The following is a 15,587-nucleotide window of genomic DNA, read 5'->3' as shown; positions in this document are numbered from 1 at the left end:
TAACTAACACACTTGTAACTTTTACTTTTCATACCATAATTCCACAATAGAAAGACTATGTTGATTGTTTTCAATAAGTCCCATACAGACGTCCCCCTCAATCTCTTTCTAAAATGGAGACAATGTAATGTTGAACAGAAAAAAAAAAAAAAAGCAAAACCTGACACCGCCAGTGTCCTGGAGCCTTCACTCTCAGACACTTTTGAGTCATCACCACAGGCTTCTGTGTCTATTATTTTATATACTGGGGCAAAGGGACATAGAGAATGAAGGATAAAATGGGTCATGAAGGGGGAGGGGGAGGCAGGAATTTTGTCTGAAGAGTTTATAAGAACTTAATGGCCCTAAATTCTCTCTACACACAAAGCATGAGCAGGACTCACATCTGGAGTTGCCGAGCATGAAAACAATAAGGATGCCTTTCTATCTGAAAAATTAAAACCCAACTAAACTATGATATGTGTAAGAAGCCCCCAACATTTCTATTTTTCCCTAATGCTTTTTTCAGAAATGTCAACTATCAAATCCATTTTAAAAATTGTTTCAGTGCTTCTGCTTTGCCCATTCACTCTTGGTTGGTCTGCCTACTGTTTAATCCAGCACTGAGAAAACACACTCTACAAACTTAAAGATTCATGGTGTAAAGTGGACACTCTTAATCACAGCACCTTCCATGCCCCAGTAATTATTAAATCAATCATTTTACTTTCCGGCCACTGGCTTTTCCTGAGGGGCTCTTATTAGCTGAGCCTCCTTGAATAAGTGCTTCTTCTGCTAATAATCCTTGGAAGCCCATTATAAATGTTCTTTTTACTCAGAAAGTCTGCATTCTCAGATTGGTGACTAAAGTTAGGCTGGCGGGACAGAGAGGGACTCATTTTAGACCTGCAGGCCTCCAGCTGCACAGGTTGTCCCCTTCCTTGTCCCATTCTCACCTAACAGGCACACCACGGGCCAAGCTCTTTATATCCTGATCATGGAGGACTTGGCAGGTGACAAATGCTAATTTCTGAGGTCAGGGGAGGTGCTTCACATTATATCTTTCTGAAGACAAGATCCAGACATAGACAAGATCCCCATAGGATGGGGAGGCCCTGAAGACACTACATATGTAATAGTGCTTTGCTGCATTTACTGATTGCTGGGACTTGCCTAGCGGTCTGGTGGTTAAGACTGCATGCCCCCCAATGCAGGGGGACTGGGTTCAATCCCTGGCCAGGGAACTAAGATCCCACATGCTGCACAGTGCAGCCAAAAAAAAATTTTTTTTGAAAAGAACTAACTGCTGCCATACTCACGGAAATTAATGTGATGTCAGAGTTCGAGGCCCCATTTGTCAGATTAAGCACACACTTAAGAAATGAACAAAGCAGGACAGTAAAACTATTTTACTTTTTCATAATTGGTATTAGAATTCTAAAGCTAAGCTGCCTAATATGACAGCTCCTAGCCACGTGTGGTCATTTCATTTTAAATTAATTAAAATTAACTAAAATGAAACATCCAGTTCCCCAGTAACACAGCACATTCTAAATGCTCAGTAGCCACACAAGCACTGTTATAAAACATTTCATGGAAATCTATAAAAATTTGGCTGAATTCCCTTACATTTGACATTGTTTTACCTTTGCATTACACATTTTGGGAGCAGGTGGGAGAACCATAATACTTTCAGTGACTGGAGACCTCTAAAGAATTTAATGTGACTTTAGCCAGCAGCCTCCTTTACCAGCATTTATACCTTTGATCGCGCCTCCACGTACCTCATCAAAAAGCCATTGCCCTGGACAGTCACACGCGAGCACCTGGAATCCGCTAGATTAGACTGGAAACGAGCCCCTCAGATGGTCTCCTAGCAACAGAGACGCGACCCCGCCCCTTTCCTTGCCGAGCCTCTCCTACCTTATTGGCCTTGAGGGGGCGGGACCGGGAGTCAAGTGTCCAATAGGAGGGGAACGGAGGAGGGAGTCCTGGCCGCGTCCCCGTCGCCCGGGAAACCGCGGCATCCTGCTTTGCGCGCAATGCCGAGCGCGGAGGAGCGGGCCTCGCAGGCTGAGGACAACGCGGACGGGGAGCCCGGCGCCGACCCAAGGCTGCGACTCCTGGGGACCTATGTGGCCCGGAGCCTGCGGCCGCCCGCGGGTGCCTGGGAACGCTGCGCGGGCTCGGCCGATGCGGGGCAGCTGCTGCACGCCTTCCTGGGACAGGGGGCCGCGGAGGGGCCGCGACCGCTGCTGGTGGTGCGGCCCGGGCCTGGGGGCCTGGCGGTGCGCATGGGGCTGGACGCGGGACCCGAGGCCGGCCCGCCTCGGGCTAAGGGCCTTTTTTTCCTGCGCACCAGGCCTGAGCCGCCAGGCCCCGGCAGCCTCCGCGGGGCAGTGCTGTGCGGGGACCTGCCCGCCGCACCGCTGGAGCATCTGGCCGCGCTCTTCTCAGAGGTGAGAGTAGGCCCACCGCCCCGCGCTGGCCGCCGCTGGGGAGGGGGACGGGAGCAGGGGGCAGGGCCGGAGAACCGGGGCGGGGCCTCGACAGCCGATGGGAGCTGAGTTTGAGGAGCCGCGAGTAAAATAAGATGGGCGGGGCAATGTTGGAGGGGCGGAGCTGGCGGGAAACTAGGACCCTGGGCTGAGCTTGAAATGGAAGCTGGGGGAAATCTGAGCCGGGGTCGTGTCGGAGTCTGGACGTTAGGGAGCTTGCTTCATTCCTGGTCTGGATTCAGGCCAAAGTCAAGGGGAGGCTAGAGTCGGAAGAGGGCCTGGATCCTGACCTCTTTTTGAGGCGCTATCTCTGAATCCCCCCTGTATAAACTGGCATCGCAAATGATAGGGAATATTAGACCCAGGGGCACCTCCTATGGATGAAGGGAAAGAGTTAAAAAGAAGAGGTGGTTTGGTTTTGATTTTCATTTCATTCATGAACCGGAGGTCAGCCCTGTCCTCAGGTAAGCAGCTGAGACATCCAGTATATGAAATGCCCAGCAGGCATTTGGATGGGTCCGCCTGGAGCACAGGGAAGGAAGAGCTCCAGGGATTGGATTACGGGGGCTTCGGTGGCACCACAGCAGAAGACTCGAGAGGGCAGGGGTGCCTGGGAAAGACTTTGGGACATTTAGAACTTTCTGGAATGTGAGTAAAAACTTTCCTGAAAGTGAAGTGGATGTGCCTCTGGAGGCTTGATCCCCTGTTGTATCATGTTCCCTGTGATAGGTACTGTGGGGAGCACCAAAGAAAAATGACAAGATCCCACCTGTGGACGTCATCATATATATAAAATATTTAAAGCTAGTAGACTTCCCAGGTGATACAGTGGTAAAGAAGCCAACTGCCATTGTAGGAGTTGTGGGTTCAATCTTGATCAGGACAATCCCCTGGAGAAGGAAATGGCAACCCACTCCAGTATTCTTGCCTAGAAAATCCCATGGACAGAGGAGACTGCCGGACTGCAGTCCATGGGATGGAAAAGAGTTGGACACAACTGAGCAACTAAGCGCGTGCATGCACGCGTATACACACACACACACACACACACACACACACAAAGTTGGCCTCAGTGCTTGAACTGGGTACTAGAGGCTCTCTGCTACATCAGGTGTTGGGCCTTTGGTTGCTCCATTAGGAAGCTGTGGGGAGCAGGAGTTCCAGAAAAGGGTCACGGATGACCGAGGAACTCAAGGGGACTTGGGGAAACTAGATTGTTCAGTAGATATGGGAGTATTTCAATATTTTCTTAACCCAATGGCTTTATTGCTGTTTGTTTTCTGAACATTATCCATCCCTGTAGGAATCCAAGCTTGGTTCATAACCCTTCTTGAACAGTGATGATGGGAAGAAGTGCATGAAAATGAATTCACCGTTACCAAATGGGAAAAGGAGGAGGGATAAATTAGGAGTTTGGGATTAAGAGATTAACTATATATAAAATAGATAACCACCAGGGACCTAATGTATGGCACATCGAACTATACTCAGTATCTTATAATAACCTATAATGGAGAAGAATCTAAAAAAGAATATATATATATATAGACTTCCCAGGTGGTGCTAGTGGTAAAGAACCTGCTAGCCAATGCAGGAGACATAAGAGACCCGGGTTCAATCCCTGGGTCAGAAAGATCCCCTGGAGGAGGGCATGGCAACCCATTCTAGTATTCTTGCCTGGAGAATTCCCATGGACAGGGGAGCCTGGCAGACTACAGTCCATAGTGTCACAGAGTCCGACATGACTGAAGCAACTTAGCATACACACATGCATATACATATATATATATATATCACTTTGCTGTGTACCAGAACAGAAACTAAAACAATATTGCAAGTCAACTATTCTTCAACAAAAAGAAAAAAAAGAAGATAAACAAAATGCAAAATAGAGGAATAGATTTTTAATTTACAGAATAAAAAAGGTTTACTGATATGGAAAAAGAAGTGCTGTTGGGTTCGTATGACAGACAGATGCATGTGGTCTGAGAGCCCTGCGTGTTCACCTCCATTGCTGAACTGGCTCCTGAACAAGGAAAAGGATTAGGATAAACAGAGAGCAGGGTAACTTGAACAAAGGTTCAGAGATGGAGCTACACCTAATGTATGTAGAGGACAGCGGGTCATGGCCAAGGAAATGCAGTCCAACCGGAAAAAGTAATTTTAAGATACTTCAGACTCTTAGGGACTTGCGGTCCAGTGGTTAAGACACCATGCTTCCAGTGCAGGCAGCACGGGCCCCATCCCTGCTTAGTGAACAAAGATCTCCCATGCATGCATCGTGGCCAAAAAGTAATAAAAATAAAATACTTCAGACTCTTAAATGTTTGAGAATTTTTGTTGGTGAATTGAAAGAGGCTGGAAACAAAGAGTGTTCATCTGTGAGATACTGGGTGAACAAATTAGGGTCCATCTATAATTAAAGGGAATGACTGATATGAGACAGCCCTTAATTTTCTCTTTATTGTGAAAACATTAAATTCACTCTCACAACAATTTCCAACCTCATACCCAACACTGAGCAACAAATCTCCATCACCCACCGATTGCGCATGGCTAAAAATCTCCAGTCATGAGTTACTCCCACCTCCCCCACCCTCAGCCCCTGGCAGCCACGTTCTATTTTCTCTGTCTGTTAACTCAGCCTCTCCAGGTGCCTGGCAGAAGTGGAATCAAGTAGTATTTGTCCTTATCTGACTGGCTCATTTCACTCAGCAGACTGTCCTCAAGGAGGTTCATTCTCAAAGTAGCACTGTGATGGACTTGCTTTCCTTTTTAAAGCTGAGTAGTATCCCATTGTATGTATATATACATTTTCTTTATCCCATTCATCCAGGGATGGACAGTTAGGTTCCTTTCACCTCCTGGCTATTGTGGATAATGCTAAGATTTAAGAAAAGTTTTTAAAGGTGCAGAAAGGTATGCTACCATTTCTGCTAAAAAGAGAAGAGAGGGAGGGAAGAAAAAACCTTCATTTAGAGAGTAATCCCTAGGTGGGAGGAAATGGGCAACACAGGGAGGTACAGGGATAGACTGAAGACTTGATTTCTACTGTAAAGCTTTAGTACTTAAAAAAATTTACACCATGTAAATGTGTTATCTGTTTTTAAAAATCTAAATAAAATATTATATTTTAAAAAATATCTCAGGCCTTTACTTGAATTTCTCAAAACCTCATAACAGCAGTCCCTGGGCCACACAACCCACCCCCGACCAGTCTACTTCTTTCACACTCCCCAAAGAGGATCCAGGGCTAATTCAGGATCTTGCTCATCTCAGTCTCCTGAGCCCCTTCTCCCCTCCCAGCTGTCCTGCCCACTCTCATCTCCACCTTTGGCTATGAGCTCCCCTTTCCTAATACCTTCCCATAAAACTGCACTAAAAGCCAAAATGTCTCCAAGCCATAAACTGTAACTTTGTCTTTGCCCTATTACACCAATATAAGGTAAAAAGCAAATAACATTCAGGAAGCGTTTGGAGAAAGAAGTGAGGGAATATGGTAACCAGCCCTCCTGCTCCCCTTCTTCCTCCTCTCTGGCCCTTTATTCACTGCAGCCAGCCAGGTTTCCTTTCCTAGGGCCCTGGCGCTCGGATACTGTGTTGTAAGTATGTGGTTTTGGAGAGTGAGTGTTACCCATCCTTTCCAACCGTGTGTCCAGTCGGGTGGACCTCCAACTGGGTCCTTCCCTTGTCCAGTGCCGGCTAGTGCCAAGTAAAGGAAAACAGGTTCAGCAGAAGTGGGAGAGGTATGGCTCTGAAAAAGCCCACGTTCTCTCCAGGTGGGAAGTGGGGTGTCCCGCACGGCGCAGGGTGGACAGCGAGGGCGGGGCTGAGTGAGAGGAGCAGGCATGCGCAGAGTCTCGTGCGTGGTGGACGCATCGTGGGTGGCGGCCCTCGGCCGTTTTGGACTTTTCTGGTTCCAGTAGTTTCTGTACTTTTCTCCCTGGCCATTTCTGGAGATTCTGCCCTAGTTCCTGTTAACTCATTGTTGACTGGGGGATTTTTGAGGAAACTAATGCCCGTGGCCGGAAATTTTATTTCAGCAGGCCAAAAATTAATTCTGTCATTTTCCTCTCTGTGGGTTACTATATTCAGTATAGGCACACCTTTAAAGTCTTCTGATTTTCAATATCGTCTTCAGTCCACTGTTCTGTAGAAGCAAAGGAGCGTCCTCCAGCACCGTGAATTTCATTGTTACTTTCAGTATCAGAATCAATCACTAAGGTTTTTTGTTGGTCTTATATTGACATCGTGTGAATCAGAACTATATTCTGCAGAGCTGCTATTTTCAGAGACACTATTATATATGTCGTTCAGATAGTCAGGGAGCGTATATGCATAAAATTCACCGAAAAAATTCCTCTTCACTCACAATTTCGCCATGCGCCATCTTTGAAAATTTCACATTTAGAATATACACAAGATTGGAACAAAGAACTAACGGAGCAAAATGTGAATGATAACGACATTCATAAGTTGTATCATGAACCCTTAATCAATTTTAAGCTCTTAACAAATTCACTCGGTGATGTTAATTGTATCACTCTCTAAAAACATACTGATAGGTTTTCGGTCAATAACGTTTGGGTAACAAAAGACATGTTAATACGTCTCTAGTCAGTAATGTGTTAAGCAAGTACAGCTGTAGATGAATGGGTTGGGAGCCAGAAAGGGGAGGCTGTAGGTTGGTTTTCTGTAGAAGTGTGGGTCTCCCGTGGTCTCAGCCTGCAATGATTTGGAGCAGGGCTTGCGTTCCCCGCCAGAGCCTGGGCTGGGTCGTGGCAGTGAAAGCCCCAGTGGTCAGTGACACTGGGCCTCTGACTTTGCAGAAAAGAATTCCCCAAAGACCGTAAGTAGTGAAGCAAGTAAAGTATTTACTAAGAGGAAAAGAGTACAGTACATGTGGATAGACACACTGGTGGACTCAGGGAGAGAGTCGCTGAGTCACACCCTCGTGGCAGTTTGGATTAACTTTTATGGGATATTTCTTCCAGGTTTCCCTTGGCCAGTCATTTTGATTTGACTGGTTCACTGCCCATATTTGGTTTATCTCAGGATCCTCTCATGTCCAAACATCCCTTAGCCAAGATGGATTTTACCGAAAAGGCATGTGGGTAGAACATCCCTTGCCTAACTCCCCTTTGGGCTCGAAGGAGCCTTTTCTGCGCACGTGAGGTCTGGGAAGTTGCCTGACTTCCAGAAGAAGAAATGTATAAATCTGTGCAGGGTCCAGCCTCCTCCCTTAATTGCCCTGCTGTTCTCATCTTGGAGTTTCAGTCCACAGGAAATGAATCTCCAATAGCTTTACCCCCACTCCCCCAGGGCAGTGGGTGGGGGGCATCTGCCTTCTGCCTCAGACCCTTTTCCGGAGACAGGAGCATGGATTAGGAGTCTGGGGGATCCAGGTTCCAATCCTTGTTCCGTCAAGTTTCTGCAGTGTGATGTGAGCTCCCCTCAGTCAGAATCAACACACCTTGCAGGCTTGTCGTGAAATTCAAAATAATTTATCAAGACACTTGAAACAGAGTATGTTAGCATCCCCAAATCCAAGCTCATACTCCTTGCCACACGGCAGGCTGATAAATCAAGAGAGAAGACACTGGGGCAAGGAATAGTGACTCTATTAGAAAGCTGGCAGTTTGAGATGATGGACTGGCAGAACCCGTTTCCAAGGGAGAATTTAGGCTTCTTTCTACTAAAAGGGGAGGGAGTGTGGCTGTTCATTGCAAATTTCTTGGTGCCCGAATCCTTTATTCTTGCAGATGTCCAAGTGGATCTGGTCACATTGTAAGCCTCCAACTGGACAATTATTATTCTCTGTTCTGCATTTTTTTATTATACCTTGAAAGGTCAGGCTTGGGAGGCAGAGCCTTGTGAATGGACTGTCATGTGTATTTCTGGCTGTGGGCAACCTCCTTTTATTAATACAAAGAGGCAGAGCCAACATGACTAAGACAGGCAAGAGAGTACAAAAATAGAGTAAAAGGAACTGATCGCACGTAGAGTCAGGATTCTTCTCTGTTACATTGGGCTTCCCAGGTGGTGCTAGTGTCAAGAATCCTCCTGCCAATGCAAGAGAGGCAAGAGATGTGCATTCAGTCCTTGGGTCAGGAAGATCCCCTGGTGAAGGAAATGGCAACCCACTCCAGGATTCTTGCCTGGGAAATCCTCTGTCCAAGGGATTTTCCTCTGTGGGAAAGACTGGTGTCTCAAAGAGTTAGATGTGACTGAAAACAAGTTGTTACATTAGTTGCAGGTTTTCCTTACAAATGACAAGAATTATTGTCACTCTACATCCCACTTAAAAGCTTCCTTACTTCTCTGACCCCTCCTTGTCACCTGCTCTAACCCAAACTCATCTCTTCCCAAGGATTCATCCCTTCTACCTCTGAGCCTGGAGGTGGGACAGGTAACCTTGCTCCTACTTGCTGCTTCTAGATTCAAGTCAAAAAATATCCAGCTTGAAGCTGATGCCATTAGACAAAGCTACCCTCTCCCCCCGTTGCTGTGTCATAAACTAATGGCACTGCCTTCATTTCCCCATGATTGGGCTCCCACACACTGTGACTTTCCTCAGCTTGCTCCTGTATTAACATGTGGCTATATCAATGGATATCGGGCTTCCCTGGTGGCTCAGTGGTAAGGAATCTGCCTGCCAATGCAGGAGATGAGGGTTTGATCCCTGGTCCAGGAAGAACCCCTGGAGAAGGAAATGGCAACCCACTCCAGTATTCTTGCCTGGAAAATCCCATGGACAGAGGAGCCTGGTGGGCTACAGTCTATGGGTCAAAAGAAGAGTTGGACATGACTTAGCAAATGAGCTCATGTGCGTGCGCGCACACACACACATGTACACACACATACACACATTACCAAAATACTGATATAACAAAATATAGTAATAAAGTCTAAACTGGCAATAAAATAAGCAGATAAAATAAATACATAAATAAAATGGTCTCTGAGACCATCTGTAGACAGAAGATCATGCTTACCTGCATTTGTCCTGCTTTTTTTTTTTTTTTTGCCTCTTGGCCTTTGTGACAATTTCAGTCACTTATATTCACCCTGTGATGAGGAAGGGATTCTTGCCCTAGGGTTCTGGACATGGCTGAACACACAGCACTGGACAGATGACACTGCTCACAGGTTATTATCAGAGATACAGTCCAGAGGAGGAGGACCCTGTGCCAGGCAGGGCCACATAGGGATTGCATGTGGGAACAGAGTGAACGACCAGGAAGTGTGGGAGACAAGCTTTGTACTCTCCAGAGGGTGTGGGGCCCACTGGTTCCTGGAGGAGGATGGGATTGGCTTGGGGGAATATTCTGTTGGCTGGCAAGGAACTGAAGCCCACTCCCCAGGGATGAGAAGCAGACGTGCCTGGTGCCCTTGATAAACAGGGATGTTGGATGAGGGACCTTCTCTGCAGGAGCAGAATGGGTAGGGAAACTTGTGACTGGTTATTGCAGCTGCCCCCCACCCCCAATTTTACCAGATGTCAAGGCAGTACATGATGTTTATTTCATAATGTTAGGTATTAGCTGTTAGGTCTTAGCAGACAGGGAGACCTGCAAAAGGTTGTACATAGCTCTCTCGACCTTTCTCAGAATAGTCTTCGTTTTAAAAAAAAAAAAATTATTTTGTATTGGGGTATTATAGCTAATTAGGGCTTCCCTGATAGCTCAGTTGGTAAAGAAACCACCTGCAATGCAGGAGACCCCGGTTCCATTCCTGGATCAGGAAAATCCACTGGAGAAGGGAAAGGCTACCCACTCCAGTATTCTTGGACTTCCCTTGTGGCTCAGCTGGTAAAGAAACCTCCTGCAATGGAGGAGACCTGGGTTGGGAAGAACTCCTAGAGAAGGGAAAGGCTACCCACTCCAGTATTCTGGCCTAAAGAGTTTCATGGACTGTATAGTCCATGGGGTCGAAAAAAGTCAGGCATGGCTGAGCAACTTTCACTTCATAACTGATTAACTGCTGAAGCTTCAATACTCTGACCACCTGATGTGAAGAACCAACTCATTGGAAAAGACCCTGATGCTGGGAAATATTGAAGGAAAAAGGAGAAGGGGGCAGTAGAGGATGAGATGGTTGGATGGCATCACTGACTCAATGGGTGTGAATCTGACCAAACTCTGAGAGCTAGTGAGGGACTGGTTAACAATGCTATGATAGTTTCAGGTGGACGGCAAAGGGACTCAGCCATACATATACATGTATCCATGCTCCCTCAAGCTCCCCTCCCATCCAGGCTGCCACGTAACATTGAGCAGGCTTCCCTGTGCTACACAGTAGGTCATTGTCGGTGGTTATTGTTTAGTTGCTAAGTTGTGTCCAGCTCTTTTGACCCCATGGACTGTAGCCTGCCAGTCTCCTCTATACATAGGATTTCCCAGGCAAGAATACTGTAGTGAGTTGCCATTTCCTTCTCCAGGGGATTTTCCTGATGCAGGGATCAAACCTGTGTCTCCTACTTGGCAGGCAGATTCTTTACCACTGAGCCACCCGGGAAGCCCCCTTGTTGATTATCCCTTCTAAATATAGGAGTGGGTACACATTGATCCCAAACTGCCTAACTTCCCCCGCCCCAGATAGTCCTTCTTTAGGGTTTCAGAAGTTGCCCACCTTTGTTTCCCGTGCACATCTGTTCCAGGTTGTCATCCCTGTCCTGGCCAATGAGAAGAACCACCTAGACTGGCCCCATGTGGTTTGTCAAGATGTCCAGCGGCATGCCTACAGCCTCCAGGGTGACCTTCTGGTTCTCCTTGAGCAAGCGAGGGGAAAAACCCTGCTGCCCCTTCCAGTCGGCTCAGAAAACATGGGCTCTGAGGGTTCTGAAATCGAGGCCACGTAAGTACCGCCAGGCTGGCCATATGGGCCTCGGAGATAGGGGACATGCTGGTTTATCTGAATGTTTTCTCTACGACTTTTCTGTCCCTGACTCTGCACGTCTCCTTCTTTTGCACATGAGCCCACTGTTGGCCAGCATTCTCAGACTGTGTGTTCCGTGCTGATTACCACCCTCACCAGTACCCCCACCCAAGTCTCTCAAGGCTGTCACGGCAACGTGGCCTTCTTTCCACCCAGAACTATCTGAGGACTGAGGGCAGCCACACTGATTCCAGCGTTTCCCTTATCAGGACCGTGTCTCATCGTTGGCAGAGACCCAGGTCCAGTCTGGGAGACAGCACGCCTCTTCCCAGCATTTACTCAGCACATCGTGTCGCTGTCCAGACCCTCTACCAGCAGCAGCTGGAGAGTGTTTTCAGGTCCTGGGGACATTTTTTTTTCCCCCAAGTAGAAACAAATCAGCTTTGTCGAAGCTTGAGATCCTTGCCTTCTGTGACTGGAGAGGCATTAAACCCCATGGCCCTTCTCCTTATAAGAGTGATACCCACGGTCAGCTTCCACTTACCATTCCAGCCCTGAGCTATCTTTGCTTCTGTTCTGTGGGGATTTCCTTCTTTTTCTTTAGAGTCAGGCTATGTACCTAAAATAACATGTATATTTTTTAATTGTCTTCTAGTAAGCCTTCTGTATGTTTGTGGCAACGCTTGCCTTCACGCGTTCAGTCTGCACATTGCTGGGACTTGCCAAACGTACTGTCTGTTCAGGGCCCATGATTTGATCTGCAGAATGAGTGATGCATGGGATAGAAATATACTTTACAGTGAGTTTTTTTCATACTGGAAGTAATTTGCTATGTATATAATTTGAAGCAATCCCAGTTAACTGGAAAACTTAGAGTGGCTTCATAAAAATATACAATTTTCAAAATAAATACCTTCAAACGACCCTTCTTCTGTTCCTTCTCTCTTTGAATATAACAACATTCAGTGTGAGTGTATAATCATTGTGGTGTTTGTCTCCCTTTGTTCAAATTTGATAATTTCCCAAGAGGCTGGATCCTATTACTGGGAGGTGAGTATATTCTGCCTTTAACATCATCCATAATCACTTGTGCCATATCATTGCTTAGCAAATATGAACTTAATTAAATGAAGCGAAGGTGGATTTCTGGCATGAAAAATGCAAATGACAGATTCTGTCTCACCCGTGTCCTGTGTTCTCGGCATGCCTGTGTGTGTGCTAAGTCACTTCAGTCGTGTCCAACTTTTGCAACGCCGTGGACTGTAGCCCTCCAGGCTCCTCTGTCCATGGGAGGCTCCAGGCAAGAATACTGGAGTGGGGTTGCTGTGCCCTCCTCCAGGGGATCTTCCCCACCCAGGGACTGAACCCCTGTCTCTTACATCTCCTGCATTGGCGGTGGGTTCTTGACCACTAGTGCCATGAACAGCTGTCAGTTCAGACTGTATGAAAAGGCAAACCAGAATGTATTTTTGATTTTTAATCCTTTCCAAACATCCCTAGTTAGTTTTTTTTAAAGATGTATGAGGGAGAACACATGGGAATTCCATCTTCACTGGAAAAGTGAGGACAATAGTAATGTTCGGACATCTGACAACTTGCCTGATGGAGGAGGAAGTAACCTATTTCTTCTTGCTGAGGCGGTCAGAACTGAGACCAGATGAGGGACTAGCAGGGAGATGAACCTGGTCCTGGATAGAGACGAACTCTTTCCCAAGGACAGCTGATCTTCCCAAAGAATGCACTGACTCATCAAGCAGGGAGCTGGCTGGCATTGGTGGGACTCAAGTAAGGGTTGGGGCTTCCCTGGTGGCTCAGAGGGTAAAGAATCTACCTGCAGTATGAGAGACCCGCATTAGTCCCTGGGTCCCGAAGATCCTATAGAGAAGGGAATGGCTACTCAATCCAGTATTCTTGCCTGGATAATTCCACGGACAGAGGAGCCTGGCGAGCTACAGCCCATGGGGTCACAAAGAGTTGAACACGACTGAAATGACATAGCCCATAGAGTTAAGCTCTTCCCTGCATCCCAGGAGACTTGTCTCTTTCGCAGCTTGGATTCTACGGACAAGTCCATCATCTATGCCATTGAGTCTGCAGTGATCCAGTGGAGCCACCAAATCCAGCTGGTGCTCAAGAGAGAGTCTTCGCAGCCGCTCCTCCAGGGGGAGAACCCCACCCCGCAGGTGGAGCTGGAGTTCTGGAGGACCAGGTGGGCACAGAAACGCCTCAAGAAACGAGGCATGACTGTTGAACCTTGGCGAAAGTGTCACCTCCCAGTACACAGAAGAGCTGCCTTGACTCAAGTGACACTAAGCTGTTGGCTCTAGGGCTGATGAGAGAAGCCTGGGGGTGGGACCGGACTCAGTAGCCACCTCCCCCAGCCCATTTCCACAAATGGCTCCAGCCCCATTTGTGTCCCATGCCGAGATGCCCCATCCTCTTGCCTGGTTTCCTGACCACTCTGCTGCCCTACTGTGGGGCCCTTCTCCAGCAGCCTTGCTCTGACAACACCCCACCCAACACCTCACTGTGAGAGCTAATGACCTCCAGCTGCTGAGCTTCTGAGCTACCAGATGGTCAGCAGTGTTCCCTGCTGTTACCTCCTACAACTGCTCCTTTGAACCTGTGTCCAGACTGAGGCTCTTGCCCTTGCTATTCGGGGAACAGAGGCCCCGGCTCTTTGGACTAGAGCATGGCCTCTGTGGAAGCACCCCAAGGCAGACCTCCTCTCTCCGTCTATCTGAAGGCCAGTCATGGCAGCATGACTGTGTTCCCTGACATTGTTCTGGACTGATGCTTCTCCTTGTGTTGCAGGTGTGAAGATCTGGAATACATTTATAATCAGCTGAGAATGATAAAGAGGAGGGGCATGGTGGGACTTCTGGATAAGCTTCAGAGCAGCTACTTTCCAGCTTTCCAAGCCATGTTCCGAGACATTGGAGAAGGTGAGGATCCACAAGTATTTTCATACTTTCATACTCAGCTTTCTTATTTAGTGCCGGATTATCTTCCTCTCTGATTTCAGCAGCTGCTAGTCCTCGCAGCCCTCCGACCTGAGATGGTTTAGCACATTGGCAAGAATACCAAACCTAGAAGCAGGAAAGTAGCCACCCTGTGCTATATTTGCATTTCTAGAGCTCTGAGACCCTGGCAGAGTCACCTAACCTCTCTGAGCTTTTGCGTGTAATGCATACGCTTGCCGCCTGCTTCCCTGGGCTGCTGGGAGAGGATGTAAGTGTGAGTTCTTTGCTGACTGTAAATCATAATCCCTCACCTCTGGAGTCCATGTGCTTCCACCCCCAGCTCCTTGGAAAGTCTCTGTTCCATTTCTACCTCCATTCTGCCTTTTCTGTTCCTACTTGTGTCAGAGGGGACTGCAGTTTCCTGGTCATCTGAGCACCAGACAAGATCGGCCCTCGTCAAAACTGCAAATCCAGCAGAGTCTATACTTAGAAGTAGGTAAATCCTTTCAGGGCTCCCTCTCCCCTCATCAGTGCACTTCACTTCTTTCTCCTCTCAAACCTCCTCCGGGCTTTTGGGTATTGTAGGTTGAAATGTGCTTCTAAGGGTGTTTGCAATTTCATGCTATTTAAGATTAATCTCCAGAGAAGGCACTAGCACCCCACTCCAGTACTCTTGCCTGGAAAATCCCATGGATGGAGGAGCCTGGTAGGCTGCAGTTCATGGGGTCGCTAAGAGTCGGACACGACTGAGCGACTTCACTTTCTCTTTTCACTTTCATGCATTGGAGAAGGAAATGGCAACCCACTCCAGTGTTCTGGCCTGGAGAATCCCAGGGACGGGGGAGTCTGGTGGGCTGCCATCTCTGGGGTGGCACAGAGTCGGACACGACTGAAGCAGCAGCAGCAAGGTTAATCTCAGCAGTGATTCTCAAGTGCTTTTTCTCTATCAGAACTCTTTCTTTAAATGCAATCTCCTGTGTCAATCCAGAATGTAAAACTTACCAAGGTGTATTTGCTGTGCTAAAGAGGGAGTGTCCTGTGTCCAGAGCCCGCTGGTGGAACCCTGTCCCACTTTCTCTTCCTTATGGTGTGGGGTTTGGAAACCATGCAGATGAAGGAATAAAAGTACCAATGGTGGAGTTTCTGACTTGTGCTTTATAACAGAATTTATAACAGAGAATAGCTGGCTTAAGGAGCTAGTCTCTGGGGTCCTTCTGGACCCTAATTTCTCATCCCAGAGGCCCTCTGCCAGCACCTAGAGCTGGCTTGG

At 47.5% G+C, this 15,587-nt stretch overlaps 1 protein-coding gene across 1 annotated transcript in view; it reads left to right on the top strand.

Moving 5' to 3' along the window:
* Window positions 1-2,021: 2,021 nt before the first annotated feature.
* Window positions 2,022-15,587, top strand: part of DNAH9 (dynein axonemal heavy chain 9) — a 288,583-nt gene continuing 275,017 nt past the window's right edge. The window contains exons 1-4 of the mRNA XM_055576493.1: window positions 2,022-2,438; window positions 11,137-11,333; window positions 13,405-13,563; window positions 14,169-14,299. Coding sequence (XP_055432468.1) covers window positions 2,022-2,438; window positions 11,137-11,333; window positions 13,405-13,563; window positions 14,169-14,299 — 904 coding nt within the window. The remainder of the gene's footprint in view (window positions 2,439-11,136; window positions 11,334-13,404; window positions 13,564-14,168; window positions 14,300-15,587) is intronic.

Source organism: Bubalus kerabau, chromosome 4, assembly GCF_029407905.1.
Source record: "Bubalus kerabau isolate K-KA32 ecotype Philippines breed swamp buffalo chromosome 4, PCC_UOA_SB_1v2, whole genome shotgun sequence".
NCBI classification, from domain to species: domain Eukaryota; kingdom Metazoa; phylum Chordata; class Mammalia; order Artiodactyla; family Bovidae; genus Bubalus; species Bubalus kerabau.
Note: the sequence above shows the minus strand (reverse complement) of the source record. Positions and strands in the feature narration are given on the sequence as shown.